The 16,020-nt window shown below is 34.5% G+C and overlaps 2 protein-coding genes across 2 annotated transcripts in view; one reads left to right on the top strand and one right to left on the bottom strand.

Annotated features, from left to right (window-relative positions):
- LOC108905730 (decaprenyl-diphosphate synthase subunit 1) overlaps positions 1 to 3,833 on the top strand; it is a 105,159-nt gene extending 101,326 nt beyond the window's left edge. Inside the window, exons 7-8 of the mRNA XM_018708732.2 lie at positions 6 to 200; positions 306 to 3,833. Of these exons, the coding sequence (XP_018564248.1) occupies positions 6 to 200; positions 306 to 527 (417 nt within the window). The 3' untranslated portion in view covers positions 528 to 3,833. The remainder of the gene's footprint in view (positions 1 to 5; positions 201 to 305) is intronic.
- Positions 3,834 to 8,411: 4,578 nt separating this feature from the next.
- Positions 8,412 to 14,425, bottom strand: LOC108905694 (ras-related protein Rab-8A-like). The gene is made up of 5 exons (XM_018708677.1): positions 14,302 to 14,425; positions 13,057 to 13,256; positions 12,912 to 12,998; positions 8,618 to 8,731; positions 8,412 to 8,507 (listed from the first exon to the last, which is right to left on the bottom strand). The coding sequence occupies exons 1-5, from the start codon at positions 14,423 to 14,425 to the stop codon at positions 8,412 to 8,414; spliced, it is 621 nt and encodes a 206-aa protein (XP_018564193.1).
- Between the last annotated feature and the right edge of the window lie 1,595 nt (positions 14,426 to 16,020).

Raw genomic sequence — 16,020 nt, 5'->3', positions numbered from 1 at the left:
TCCAGGTATCAATACTCGCTGGTGCTGAGGAGCAGCTGTCAGACATCTCTTATCAGTATGGTCGAAACTTGGGACTTGCTTTCCAACTAGTCGACGACCTGTTAGATTTCGTTTCTTCAGCCGAAGCCATGGGGAAACCGACGGCTACCGACTTGAAGTTAGGCTTGGCTACGGCTCCCGTCCTCTTTGCTTGCGAAAAGGTGATAATTCTTTGATGTTAGCATTGCCCAAAACATTCTGGGCAGCTGTACTAATTAACCATTAAGTGGTCACTCCGCATATCCATTGCTTCTCTTGAATTACAGTACCCTGAACTAAACCCCATGATAATGAGGAGGTTTCAAGAGCCGGGAGATGTCGAGAAGGCGTTCGAGCTGGTCCACAAGTCCAGGGGGTTGGAGCAGACCCAATTCCTGGCGAAGCAGCACTGCCAGGAAGCCATGAGGCTGTCCCAATTGCTGAAGGAGAGCCCGTACCAGAAGGGGCTCGTCGTCACCGCGGATTTCGTCCTTAACCGTATGAAGTAGCACGGCTCAGGTTAAGTAGGCCCTTAGTTATGGAATTTACTCTGTACATTGTGTTTTTTTTTATATGGAAAACGAACGTCGGTGTCGATTCCGCGAGACCGGCGTTCGGCATTCCCCTGTTATTTATTTTTAATTAGAACGTACTATAACTCTTGCAGCCTTTGTGTAAGGAAATGAAAGTTTGCTCACTATTAATTTAGTACTTGGGGTAACTCGCTCTCGCACGGGGTGTTGCGCAGATCTAGTCGGATTTGTGTCATTTATGCTTAAATTCTGAAATGGGAAAAAACTTTTATTTTGGGGGGCTATTGTAGAAAGAGAAAATCAAATGAGTGAATGAAACAAGTAATTAAACAAAAAAAACATTTTCAACGTAATGGTTTTTGGAAGTTTTTAAGTGACTTGGAAGACGGAAAGTGTAACTGCTGCGACGAAGTATTTGGAACAAAAACAAATTCAAGAATAACGTTTTTTGTTCCTAAATTATTCCTAATGATTCATGATCGTCCAAAGACTGGACGTCAAACATAGTCTTTGATCAATTATTCTAGAACCATTGAAAATATAGGCTAGAACCATTGAAAATATAGGCGTCCAAATTGGTGCAGTCCCTTGATTAAATCACTAACCCTCACCAACTATGGTTCGCTGTTGATGAGTTCCTAACTTTGTCATGGTCTTTATACTTTTACTTATACACTGTACGAGAAAAGCTCAAGAGGTACAAAAGCTCCCATTGAAGATGGTGCAAGTCCAATAACTTTTCTCTGACAGTTGCAACCCTTCAGAGGGCCTTCAATTCCGACGCCATTAGTTATTTTTTGTGAAAATTTTACATGCAGGAAGCTACAGCACTGCACCAGTTTCGAACCTTATATTTTCAATGTTTCCTGAGCAATGTATCAAAAAGTGTGTTTGACTCTCTGAAGGCTAGCTCGTTTCAACAAAAAATATTCCTCTTATCTCTTTTTCTTTGTTCTGATGAGAGGAAACAGTCCTGAAAGTTCATTGCAACTTCGCTGTTACTTCCTGTATTTGAGCTCAAATTTGTGCAGTATTCTAAATATGCAGGATGAGGCATGACTTAGAGGTCAAATTTAAAGATCAGATAGAACAAAGGTAATAAATCGTCGGCTGATTATTTGTTGATTTGTTCTGTCGCTCATTACTTGAGTTACAAAGCAAGAGTGGATTGTAGACATTAAAGTGGTATATACGATTTAACCAAAAACAGATATTAAGATAATTATAGTCATTTAACAGTTTAAAGCATATTTCGTGAAAAAAAAAATGCCGACTCTGGTACCTTTGGTCTTTAAAAAGACATTAATTTGGACATCTTTACTGTAAAACCTCGTACCTGGAAAGCCATATCTTTAACCATTTCTGAGATATTTACATTTTAAAAAATCAATATACAAACTACTGTTTATCCCCCTACCAATCCAAATTGTTACACTGGTAGGGGAAGTGACATAGGTTGGTCACCAGGTTTCCCTGACCTGATTGAATTTTCTTGATTAATGCCTTACCTTTCCTTTGAACACAGGTTTATTCTAAATTCAAAAATAGGAAAGTAATTTCACAAACAAGTCATTGCGTTTTGAATTTTTTCCATAATGCAGCTCGAATGCTAATGGAATCCTCCTAAATAACCAAAATAAATCAAGAGGATTTAGGTCGGTAAAATGTGGTACCCAACGCATGACACTACCTTTACCTGTTCAAGGATCTGAAATGTGTGTAGGTTTATGGATTTTCGAACATAGGCATATTAATATAAAATTAATTACAAAACTGGAATAACTTGACACAAACTGGCAGATTCTACTCCATGAATTTGGTTCTAAAATAAAATTCGTAACCTACTGGTCCAAATTTGAAAATTGAATTTGTAGCTCCTTTACAGCTTACGTGAAAAAAAAATTGGTAAGATAAATGGTAGCCTGTATTAATTTTTCTAATGCAAATATCTAGAAAACGATTAAAGATAAGGATTTCTACAGGGTATTGTATTTTTCAGTTAAGAGGTCTAAATTACCGTCATTCCCATCTGTACCATAAGATAACTCATAAATTTAGCACCACCAAAACCCTTTGGTACTAAATTTGAAATCGATATCAAAAATTGTAAATTTTCGAAAAAATTACACCCGCATGACTAATATCAAATTTTGGACTATGGTGGGGTTGACCAAATTTTAATGTTTAGAATCCACTGTTGCTCTGTGACGTGACCCATTACTTATGAAACACACTGTATGTGTATTTTGTTTTCGCTCTCCTAGGATTACAGAGATATAAAATTTAATGGGTCTACCTTTGATAGTAACGGAAATATGATCAAAAAATGTGTCTCAATAGTAATATGTTAAATTTCACTTATTTGTATCACTAATAGTAACTGAGATGGGCGTTTACATCGGATTTTCCATACTCATAATTGTGTACTCGTATATATGCTCTATTGCCATTATTAAGTAAAATATTAGAACGGTCAGATCATTATTTCCATAAAAAATTATGGATTTACTATTAAAAATGGACATATGCAGTTTTTACGTCACTGAACACCCTGTTATATACAAAACGAAAAAAGTTCTAGTCTTCGAACACTCTGTGCCGCCTGTACATTTTCTGATAGCGCTTTATTTATGACTCATACGTCTTGTAACCTATTTAGTGTTAGAAAAATGTTGTAAACGGTTGTTACTGCATTATTCCAAATATAGGTACATATTTTCATATTGTTAAATAATGATATTTTTGTAAAGCCTTAGAGTAATAGTTGATGATTGTCTTGGTGTGACTGAAATATTTGAAATGTGAGTGCGTCTGTGTGTCAATATCCAGTCATTTTTATTCTAGATTAGGTTTCAGGGAAAAATAGGGAATTCTCTGTAAATATTACCAAAATAATTAGAGGTTAAGCTTTCATTGAATGCCGGTTTTTGGAAAAGGAATGGAGAATTAGTAGAATCACAAATTAACCCGTGATTTTTCTCAAATTATATTAACTAAGTTGGAAATATAATGAAAGCTTACCAAATCTTCACTTTTAACTCTACTTGTAGAAAACCTGCCTTTAAACTGATTTACTACAAGAATATTGCAAAAATCATACTTTTTACAGTAGTTATTTATACTTTTCTGAAAGGAATGAGACATTTTACTACCCATTATATCGTCTTTTTCTTTTATCTACCCTGTATATATAACAGCTGATACATATGTGTTGGTATCTATATTATTTTTATTAGGATATTAACTTAAAGTAATTTTATATTTGTACAATTAATATATTACTGTACATATTTTTAAAAAACTTATGATATTGTTAATATATTTCATAATCACTGATATTTCATATGTAAAATTATTAATAAACTGGTGGGTTTAATAGTGTGGGTTTTATTTTCAGCCTTTCGTTCCACCCATTAAGGGACCTGATAGAAGAGTGCGTATGTACGGTTGGTAATCACGATTTTTTCTAAAAAGACGAATTATGTCAACCTTTACTGTACCAAGTATTTATTTGCTCATAATTCCATTACAGTGGCCGAACAAATCACTGCTTGTTGGAAATTATATCCCCACGGAACGGAATCTGTAGCAATGCAACTTAGTATCCTCTTGTCATTATGGTTACCGAATATCTCCTGACATCGAATAAATGTACGTCTTTCTTCATATCCTCATAAACGTCAGTGTCCGTGAATTCGTAGATTAAACAGGCCGCATCCATACGTACAATCTTTACGCCCCTTACCGACCCTCCAACTGTTTCACCAGTTGAACGTCCTTATGTTTCCGTACATTCCCCATTGTTTTGCCAAAAACCGCGTTGTTCATTAATTTGTAGAAAATTTTCTCAAATTCGGTAGTCGCCTGTTTTCGTATATATTTTCGTAGTCAAGCCGATTGGTTGAATTTTAAAATACTGTGGACTTCAAGTTATAGAATTGATCGACCGGTACCCACTTGAATCCCTCGGATAGAAAAGTAGGAGACATCGCTGCGATGTACAAGTTGTTTATGTCACAGTACATGATGTACTTATCTAGTTCTTCTGAGTTGTATGTCTCACCTATGTACTTCTTATTAGCCTCTGAGTACCAGTCGAACACAGGATAACTAAAATTTTGGCAATGCCCGTTGGTAATTCTGAATTTTCAACATAGCATCAAAAGCCAACCAAGTCACTGATAATGCAATTTTTAAAATGGAACTATGTTAAAGATACAAATAAAAATTTATTTTGAGTTTGATTAAAGTATGTTAAAGCTTAGTTCTTAGGGTTTCCAAAATATTTGCGGTTTTTCATATTTTTTGTTGCTGTTTCCTAAATCTAAAGAAGGACCTATTTTAAATTGATTGTATTTTTTCTATCGAGATGGGACAAGGAAAAACAATAACAGCACCAGTGTACTTATATATTATATATATTTTTTCGTACATTAAAGTTGTCATACATCTAATTGTATCACAATTTTGTTTAAAATGCTAATTGCGCAATTTAACATGGTCCCAGCAAGCGATATAAACGAACATATTTATACTAGCTTGCTCCTTATGGTGACATAATAAAGCAGTCTACACCTAAAACAAATTTGTTTCACCCTGTACCATTTGCGTTCGGCTTTATTATGTGATCATTTACGTCCGATGGACCGAATATCCTCCCTGACAGAAACGGTTAATACGCCTATTGTGTTGCACGTTTGTTGCATAATCCGATTCCCGATAATTACATCAAAGAGAAACATAATGAAAAATGTAGATGTCGAGACTTCTTGATACAAACAGGGCGTTGCAATGTTCTACCGACGAAATTTGCAGACGTTTCACTTACCAAAAATAAGAAGTAAAAATTAGTATTAATGTTTTATTATTCTTTTGGTAGTATATTCAATCTTTTTGAAACAATTTAGGCATAATTTTTTTTTGAGACAACACTATCTCTGAGAAAAAACAGCTTTAAGTAAATTGTAGTAATATGATTTTAATGTTGGTGATCTAACCGACTAACAATAAAAAAAACATTTACCAGGAAACGTAAAAAAATAAAAAAGGAATAGAAAAGTTTACAACCTTATATTTTAGAAACCAAAACATTTGCGGATTTACTCTCACATAAACAATTTTTCTTCCTGTGTAATTTTGTCGGTGGAATGTTGCAACGCCCTGTAGAAGCAACAGAAATCCATACATTTTTCTCTATTTTATTTGCCAGAATACACATTCAGGTAAAGGACATTCGATATCATAAGCACTTTTTAAAAATTATACATATAACAACTGCACTTAACACGTACACTTTGGTGAAATTTAAATTTTAAAGCACTTAGGAATTGAAATGTACTGAGAGATACGTATATTACAGTTACTAAGGTCGTAATATTTTAAATAGTTCTATTAAAATGGCTCAGTACCACATTAGCATCAGGCCTCTCGATGATTTATAAGTTGATTGACGAAACGCGGCCAAGGAATGTGGCAAAGCCACTCTGTGACGGTTGTGTTTGAACACTTCGAGCATATGTCACTGGAGGTAGCCTCCCAATCAATGGCCGGGCTAGATAGAGATGGCTGGTATGGGATGAGTCGCGAGCCAATCAGCGAGAGAGAAAGAGAGAGAGATAGCATGTGCCTTCATAGCAGCTATCTCTCTGTTCGCCATAACGTGCCAAGACGTTGCCGTTGGAAGGCTATCTCCAGTAGTATATGCTCGAAGTTTGAACATTCGCTGTCAAAAATGACATTTTTTATAATAAATATGTAATTATCTAATATCTAATTTTAATGTGCTATAGATAAATAAAAATATGTTATATATTTTTTTATAAATAAAAAATCCTATGCTTTGTCGACGTTTCAATTTTTTTTAATCTTCAGAGTTAATACATATATGATTTTATTTGGTTGTAATTTAAACCATTAAACACCTCGACATAGTATAGGATTATTGATTTGTTTCCTAATACTGAAGAATTCATCGACTAAAAGTGAAGTAGTTCTGTTTTCTATTGAATTTCTATACAGGGTGTTTCAAATATCATGCTATAACATCACTATCTCGAAAACCGTCGGAAGTAGTGAAAAATGGGGTAAAGTTGCGAAATTTAATGGAATATTTCCAAGAGAAGAGTCTGAAAGAGCAAAAATGGTCTTACAATGTGTTTTTATTAAATAAACATATGAAAACTTTACATTTTTCAAAAAATTCTCAAAATTATTGTTATTCACTATTTTGCCCCTCTCTCTACATCTAATTGTTTCCTGCATCAACGTATTTCAACTAACTTGAAACATCCTCTATGCTAGAACCTATATAATTAATCTACAACCCTTACTATATTTTTACTTCCCTTAGTAAGGAAATATACGTAAATTCATAATAATTATATCAATTGAAATTTTAAAATAACGTTGAAAAATTTCAGCGATCGCCAATTTTTCAAATTTATTTTAAGGCTTCAATACATAGTTAAAGCTAAAACAACGTCTAACAGAAGTTTGCTTTAGGATAAAGCAATGTCAGTCTTAAAACAGATGAAGCTATCATGGTTAATCTTTGACTCAAGCGCCCGTCAGTTGTCAGTCGCACGTGGTTAAATCAAAAGCGTGTTCCATTCCCTTTTCAAATCCAAAAAAATGAATTGGTTCCAAATATGTGACCGAACAAGTTAGGTTTTACCTGCAAGAGGCAGCATCGACTGACAACTAAATCGGCGTTTCACCTTGGCCGAACAGAATTGTGGCTTGTGATTGTGCGTATGTCTGTGTCGTAGGAACCAATAGTTAAACGTCGTTACTAATTTCTCGAGATTCTAGAAATTAACCTCACTGCACGATCATCGACAGTACATCTAGGTGCCAAAAGTGACTAAAGCAACGCCGACAAAACATTATATTTTCTTCTCCTTTCAGAACTGGCTAGATATACTAAGTATACCTTAGAGGAAGCACCGGCGACAGTTTGGGTACTCTCTCTCTCTCTCTAATCGTTGAGGAAGAGTGGGGAGATCCCGCCGTTAGAGAGCTAAGAGAGCTGCGTTAGCCAATCACGTGCCTGCGCGCGAGAGAAAGATAATACCCAAACTATCTTTCTCTCTCTGCCACTAGTCTACACTGTCGCCGTAAGAGCGCTTCCTCCATTAGGCTCCAAGAACAGTACAGATCAATCGATTTTTTGTCTGACAAAGTATTCATAAAAACAAATCGAAATAAAGGTTTTGCGACTATCCCATAAGTATTAATGTTATGTTGAATTGAAGCTATCAATTAAGTATTTTACTTTTCGCTAAATCTTCATCTCGCACGTATCACACATGAAATTGCTTTAGATAGCTAAGATATGATAGAAAACCACAGACCACGTTCTCGTCAGGATACTTAACCTAAATTTGCGTTTAAAAGGATCCCAATTTATTTTGCAGTGGAAATGAACAGCTGGATAGTATCCAGTGGATACACAATCACCTAAAAAATTATTTAAACACAAAAAATATGCGGCAAATTTTTTTTGAAGGTCAAATAATACCATTTCCTGCAAAGTAAACTGATATTCTCGAAACCAACAAGCACCTATAGAAAATGTAACGCGTATTTCCATTCCAATATTTAACACACTTTTGATTTCTTTCGACATTTGCATTTCCATTGGAATGGAAACCGGTTTGAAAACAAATAAGGTGGCGATTCTAATACTGTATATAGTTTTTATAAATAATAACGAGCAAATTTAACAATTTTGAGCTTATAATAATGTACAAAATAGCATTTACACGTAACACGGAGGTATTTTCATCCACTTACTTGATAGCTCAACATTCACAATGTATGTATATATATAATATTGTTTATACTTGCAGTCTTTATCGTTTAACATGTTGATGAACATGCACGAATTTGAAGCTCTGTTTTCGGTTTCAGTAAGTCCGTATTGTCCTCTGGATGGTGATCCAGTAGTGCGTAACCCTACAGGCATAAGCATTATGTATTTAACATGTAGATACCTAAATCGGGTATTATTGACAACTGAGGAGGAGATAACCACTACCAAATCGAAAAAATAATAAAAAAATTACCTTCTGTTCTCTTTTTTCGCGAATTTTCCTAGCCAGGTTCATGAAAGCCGCCTCTATGTTGATGTTATTCTTACAGGACACCTCAAAAAATGATAAGTCGAAGTGTTCAGCGATCTGAAAACAAGTTTGAACAGAAAAGGACATTTAATTGGGTGACACTAAAACGATAAAGAAATTTTAAATAAATAATACAGCCTACACAACCAGCTGCTCATCGTTCTCAGTCAACGAAGCACAAGTACTGTTTCAAGTATATCGATGAATAAAGATCGTCAGTACAACGGATATATTAAAAAAAATGTATAGGTACTCTTGAGAACTTTGCGGGATCTTAATAACAAATAGAGTATGTCCCAAAATTCACGTAAGAAGTAATTTTGATAGAAAACACAGGTTTTTAATTAAAAATTGTAAATTTTTCATTTATTCAGTATACAAGGTTATGTATGGAATAATATATCGGGCCTGCACAACTTTGCTAGCACATACGCACCCTTTTGTAGAAATTTTCCATGACCGTTTTTATAAGGCATGAGTGATCATGGGCTTGTTGACATAAAGCTTAGACTTCAAAAAAAAAAAAAACAAAAAAAGTCCAACGGCGTTAAATCGTATGATCTGGACGGCCAATTCTGATCACCAAAACGAGAAATTACACGACCAGGAAATGAAGTAATTGAATTGCTTCTCGGGTTGTATGGCGTGTGGCACCTTCCTGTTGCAACTACATGTCATCCACATCCATATCTTGCGATTTAGGCTCAAAAATCTGGATTATCATATCGCGATAGCGAACACCATGAACTGTTATTACCTGACCAGCTACATTTTCGAAAAATAATGGTCCGGTGATGCCTCCAGCCTAAAATCCGCACCAAACAGTGACACTTATGAGTGAATTTGTTTCTCAGCAATGACTCGTGGATTTTCTGAATTCCAAATGAGAAAATAATTTAGTGGATTAATGAGGCCATCAAGATGAAAATAAAGCCTTATCGTTGAAGATTATTTTGTTCGAGAAATCAGCATCCACTTGTTGATCCATAATCCATTCAACGAACTCTCTTTGCTTCGCTGTAGAGAGCTTCTCATGGAAATGTCCAATTCTTAATCACGACGCCGAATGTTTTTGGATTCTCAGCAACACTCTCACGAACCAGTTCGATGTTTTGTGTTGAGCGACTTCTCGCATGATGGCCAGAGTGTTTAAGATCACTAATTGATCCAGTCTCCCTGAAATTTTAATTTCTTCACAGTTGATGATATGATGTTAAATCACTATTCCGACTATATTTTGTAGGAAAATTGGGAATTGTAGCTGACAAACCTTCATTATTCTTAAAATATTGCTCAACAATGAAAAGGCATTGTTCTTTCGTGCAGCGCTCCATTTTTAATAACTCTTAACTGTCAGCTGTAACGCTCCGCACAAATGGCGCAAAATTCGAATGTTACGTGAATTTTGGGACACCCGATATTAATAATAATCAATGCTCAAATTAAATACAGATATAATTTATTTGACTGGATAAATGCTGGGACAATTCTCTTCCATTCTAATATTTTAAGTTTGTCCAAATGGTACTAAAAAATTCACATTTCAGTCCTGATCTCTAGCTTTCTCAATTCTGTAATTGCATTCGCAAGCATAACATAGCATAGCATAGCAAGGTCACCAAATCCATCTTATACTCTACAACAATGCACTATGGGCCAGGAACCTGAAAAGGTGGCCATAATACTAAAATTGCTCTAATTGCTATGAAATATGGTACTCCAATGTTTTTGGGGTTGCTGATTTCGGATCCGTTCTCAAAATTAAGAAATTCAAAATGGCGGATCCAATATGGCGTACGAAAATGCTGAAGATGATCTAATTGTGCTGAAATTTGGTATTATTAGGTTTTCGGGGTCACTGATTTCGAATTCGTACTCAAAATTTAGAAATTCAAAATGACGGATCCAATATGGCAGACAAAAATGCTAAAGATGCTCTGATTTTGCTGAAATTTGGTACTGAAAGTTTTTTTGGGTCGCTAATTTCGAATACGCACTCAAAATTCAGAAATTCAAAATGGAGGATCCAATACGATGACTATAAAATTACAAAATTAAATTTTGAACTTAATTACCTACGATTACATATGGAAAATTACATTACTAATTTGCAAAATATCGCTGAATGAGTTCAAAGTAGACAATTATAGTCAAGATCTTGACACCTTAAATTTTTTATTAGAAGATGCAGTTGCGGCGAACTGAAAAACGGCAATTTGTACAAAACAAAAAAAAATAAAAATGGTTTCCCAAGAAATCACAATACTCAAGTCAGGTTAATCTCCGCATATTGTTATTACCTTTTTCGAATTCAAATATCAGTAATACTGATTTTACATAGAACATTAACTTCAGAATTCATGTCAATTTTTGAATTTTTCAAATGTTCAAAATCTGTGCTTTTTATGAGAGACCATGCATTTTCTACTAAAGTGTTGTCAATATCGGAACACTTATTTAGGAAACCCTAAAGTATTTTTCAGAATTTTATTAAGTATAAATTAATAGATACATATTACTATAAATCATTAGAAAAAAAAATAGAAAAATCGTTTTTTTTTCTGCTGTAAATACAAAAATAGTTGAAATATTTCTTATAATAGGGCCCTGAGGTTTTTTTATTCGTAATCAGGGACCTGAAAAAACTACGTGTACTGATTTTCATGAAAACGAAAAAATTTTCTGTTGTATTGGTCCGTCATATTGGATCAGCCGTTTTGAATTTCACAATTTTGACTTCTGATTCGTAATCAACGACTCGAAAAACCTCCTGGTACCGATTTTCATAAAAATTAAATACTTTTTTTGAATAATAATAATTCAAACCGGACCAATAGGTCCGCCATACTGTATCGGCCATTTTGAATTTTACAATTCTGACTTCTGATTCGCAATAAGCGACCCTGAAAATATTTAGATGCCACATTAAAAAAAAAGTTCCATCGAGAAATAAAATGTCACGCGCGCTGTCACGGATTATTATAAAATTCTTCGAATTATGTGAATATTCGCAAAAGTTCGCCTGTTTTTCTTAAAGTACACATTCTAAGGAATCCAATGATGCATCGCTCATTTTGATAAGTAGTGGAGTTAGGGGAGTTCTGCTTCCAAAGTATGGTCAAAACAGCGAAATTCAGTAATATACTCTTATGATTATAATGTTAATCCATTTTCTCTGTTTTTCATTTTTGTAGGTATTTTGTGCCCTATTACAATAATTTATCGAAGTAAAATGATGAATGAGATGCAATAGCAGATTTTTGATTTGCTGAAATACAATAGTACCAATGAAATATTTGAAAAGTAAAATTGCTGGTTTCACAAGATTTTAAAGTTTAAGTCACTGCCACATTGAGAGTAGCCGGTCAAATTCAATGAAACTTTAAAAATAACTAGTTCAGCTTATCTAGATAACGACAAGACATTTGTTTGAACGAATCTCCGCAGTCGCGTTTTGGCCACTTTTTCAGTTTCCTGGCAGTGGTGACTTAGCTGTACAAACTGTGCCAAAAAGATCAATCAGAAGTTTGACTAGGTATAAACTTAGTTTTACTTGATCAGAAATTGCCCCAGATTTTACAGTGAACATTGTAAACACATAACAAGTGAACATTTCAAAAATTGTTTAATTTTTCACTCTCAAAAGTATAAGTAAATAACATGATAAAAAATATGAGCTTTTTGTTTTGTTTATCTACCTTCCAAAGACTTGATATGTCATAAAATATGATCGTTGACATATTCTTACTTACCTGGAGTTGTATTCTGTAACTTTCTTATAGTGCTATAACTTTATAACCACAAAAAAATATCGCAAGATAAGTTTTTGTGACATTTTAAGTAAATCTGATAAATACTTCTCAACGACAGTTACTAAAAAAAATTGTAAAAAAGTTGAAGGTTATCGGTTGCAGTCGCCGTACCATGTTACAGAATATCAGATTTTTGAAATCTAGGTAACATTTTCTTTAAATGTTATAATGATAATGTTGAGTGGATCGTCAAAGACAAAGTAGGTAAATAGTAATATAATGACTATTTCTGATATTTTATATCTCTATGGAAAGTAGATAAATAAAAAAATACTAGAAGACACCCCAAATTAATAACTATAGACAATGAGAATAGTCAATGACTGATTTTTTTTTTTTTCAAGAACCATAGTTCTATAAAATATAATTTACTTCTGCAGTTACAAACGATGCTTTGACAAAATGACAAAAGAACAATCTCTCACCTTATCCCCACTCTGAGTATCCACCACCCTGTCGTTCGATTCGCACTTGTTTCCAGCCAGCACGGTGATCACGTGGGGAGACGCGTTCTACAAAGCACACTCTGATTAAAAACCTGCGTCATACAAAACAATTAAAGGCACAAACCTCCTCGATATTTTGCAGCCAGTAGGTGATGTGGTTGAAAGACTCCAAATTGGTGACGTCGTAGAGCAAGAGGATGCCCATAGCGCCCCGGTAGTAGGCCGTGGTGAGGGTCCTGAACCTTTCCTGTCCTGCCGTGTCCCATATCTGGAGCTTAATGGGAACGCCGTCCAGGTTCACTATCTTCTGCTTAAAATCTATTCCTGTAACAGACAAGTTATGTCAAGGTCAAAGATCGATGACTCCGAGGTGGTGGGTCAAAGGTTAACGACTAAGGAACAAGGTCATTTGGGGACAGTTCGCTAATATGGTGTAGTAATTACAATGGGAATAATAATCTTTAACCAATGAAGATTATGTACATTCCAAACTGTTTTTGACAAACGCTTTATTTAAGACATCAGTAATGATATATTTTTCATTTTGGTTATTTTGGCCTGTGTGGCATTTTATTTCGATTCCTTTGAATCTTGTGGGACTTCACCATCTCACATTTTTCGTTTTTTTCTTCCATTCTTTATTACTACATATTCTTATTGTCAGTTTTTCTTCCATCCCTTCTAGTTGTTCGCTGGCGGTACTATTATTGTATTATTTCTATTGATTTATGATTAACTTTTTATTGATCTATTTGCTAACTATGTTTTCTAATAATACTGATGATACAAAAATGCAAGCATACAAGGGATATGGGATGAAGAAGAAAGGAAAGATTTGTCTTACAAAATTATTTTATTCTGCTACCAGATTCTTGCACAATATTACTTCACATCGAAGAATGGATGTGAAGTAATATTGTTCACAAAACCCGGAGCAGATTAAAATAATTTTGTGAGACAAGCCTCTCTTTTTCATTCAATCTACACCAAATAAAAGCAGTTTCACAATGTACCTCATCAAACGTCAAAATACAATATAATGTTCCTTGAATGGTCTTCCTCTTGATTTTTGTGTATATATTTCGAAAATTCACTTCATCAAATATCTGAACTGAAATATTAATACATTTGGAAAGGTTAATACGTCCTACTGCTGTCTTTGACAGTTGGATTACCATGACAAAGGATGCGTTAAATAAAAGGATGTGGGGAATACTATTTTGGTCACTAAAAATGTTCGTATACCAAATCAAGTAAGCGTAGACCTTACATCGGGACAGAAGGCAAAACCAAAGACTGTTGCGTTAATATTTCGCAACATCCAAGAGACCCCACGAAAGATTTTTTCCAAGGAAAAAAACCGACTCACCTATTGTTGATATGTACGTGTCGTAGTACCTCTCGTCGCAGAAACGGTGCACTATGCACGTTTTGCCCACATTGGAGTCGCCCAGCACCAGGATCTTGTAAGTGGCGGCGAAGTCGAGCGCCATTTTTCACTATCGATTTCATTGTTGTAGTCGCCGGGAGGGCGCAGAGATTGATTTTTAAGAAGAACGTGCGCAGGCGCCACCAGCTGGGACCAACTGTAGAGGGTGTATTGGCCGTTGATAACGACTTTGGACGGAATTTCCGAGGTGACACTTGAGGGGTTAAAGGTGAAGTTAATTAAGTGTCGCCTAACCTATTTTTCGCGAACCCATGTTTGTTAAGGCAAATAAAAGGTTAATTAACAATGGCATTTTGTAGTTAAGTTAGTGTCAATCAGAATGATTTACGTTAAGAAAAGAAGCTAAATCAAGAGTACATTGGCGTTTTCGTACGTCATACTTGGTTCAGATTTGGTGGTTATAGTCCAATCAATGTGTCACAGCCTTATGTTAAATTTACAAAAAAAAACACTACCTGGAAACAAAAAATATGGTGATATAGGAAAAAAAATTCTAAGAAAGATAGTGCATTTTTCCTGTGGCGCATAAATAGCGAAGTTAACCTAAAAAATTCATAAAATCAAAAAAAAACGGTTTTTGCTAATAAAAAAAAAAACTTGAACTTCAATCGTAAAAAGTTAATTGAGAAAGTTGTAGCTTTTAAAAAAACCTATCGATTCGTATTTTTAATTATATCGATTGGTATATTACTTTTCGCGATATATCGAAAAAACCGTCAAAAATCGACATTTTTTGATTTTGCTGTATCTCTTGCAAATTAAGGTTCTGAAACTTGTTACTTGCTGTAAATGTAGCACTCGGTAAGCAAAAAAGCACCTATTTTTCAAATTAAAAAATATTAAAATTTTTTCGACTTATAACGATTTTTCGAAAAAAAAATCATCTCGAAAATCGGCTCTTCTTGCTCGACGAATAGTCGTAGGAAAACAAATCCGGGCTCATTTTTTCCTTAAGAGTTGTACTTTCATGATAAAAAGGATTGATAACGATTTTATTCATTTTAAGTGTCCAAAGATGTCTTTAGAAAAAAGTAAAAAATTTTTGCTCGTGTGTTTCTTGAATATCTTTTTCGATTTTCATTTCTCGATAATGTATATTACAGAAATCGATTACTGGCATTTTTACGAGAATTTAAAAAAAAAACGTTGCTCTACGATCTTCTGGAGTCGAGATAATTTTTTATCATCATTCTTACAGAGATTGAAGTCGAAGACTTATATTTTCAATAAAAAAATACTGTGGTTCATTTTAGCCACTTCTGCATTTTTAATTGTACGTCAAACCGAAACATTCGAGCGCTGCGCGAGCTAACTGTAGCGGACGGCAGAGTGGGGGTAATAGTCCAATTAAATTGGGCTTTAAATCGCAATTTTGGTCAACTTGCCTGAACTTTTGATATAAGTTAGTTTGAGATATATAACAATAACAAATGACAGTAATTTTTTTTTTCAACCCCCGGCCAGGGGTGAGAAAGGGTAAAATAAAGGGCTTTTTCAGTATAACTCAAAAGGGGTAAGAGATAGAAAAAAAGTTTCTTATAAAAATTGTAGAGCAAAAAATTAAACATAAAAATGGTCTATTGACTTTTTCTTGTACTATTAAAATTAACAGCGTTAGGGAGACTAGAAATTAAGGGA

This window comes from Anoplophora glabripennis, unplaced genomic scaffold (assembly GCF_000390285.2).
Source record: "Anoplophora glabripennis isolate ALB-LARVAE unplaced genomic scaffold, Agla_2.0 scaffold31, whole genome shotgun sequence".
Classification (NCBI taxonomy): Eukaryota; Metazoa; Arthropoda; class Insecta; order Coleoptera; family Cerambycidae; genus Anoplophora; species Anoplophora glabripennis.
Note: the sequence above shows the minus strand (reverse complement) of the source record. Positions and strands in the feature narration are given on the sequence as shown.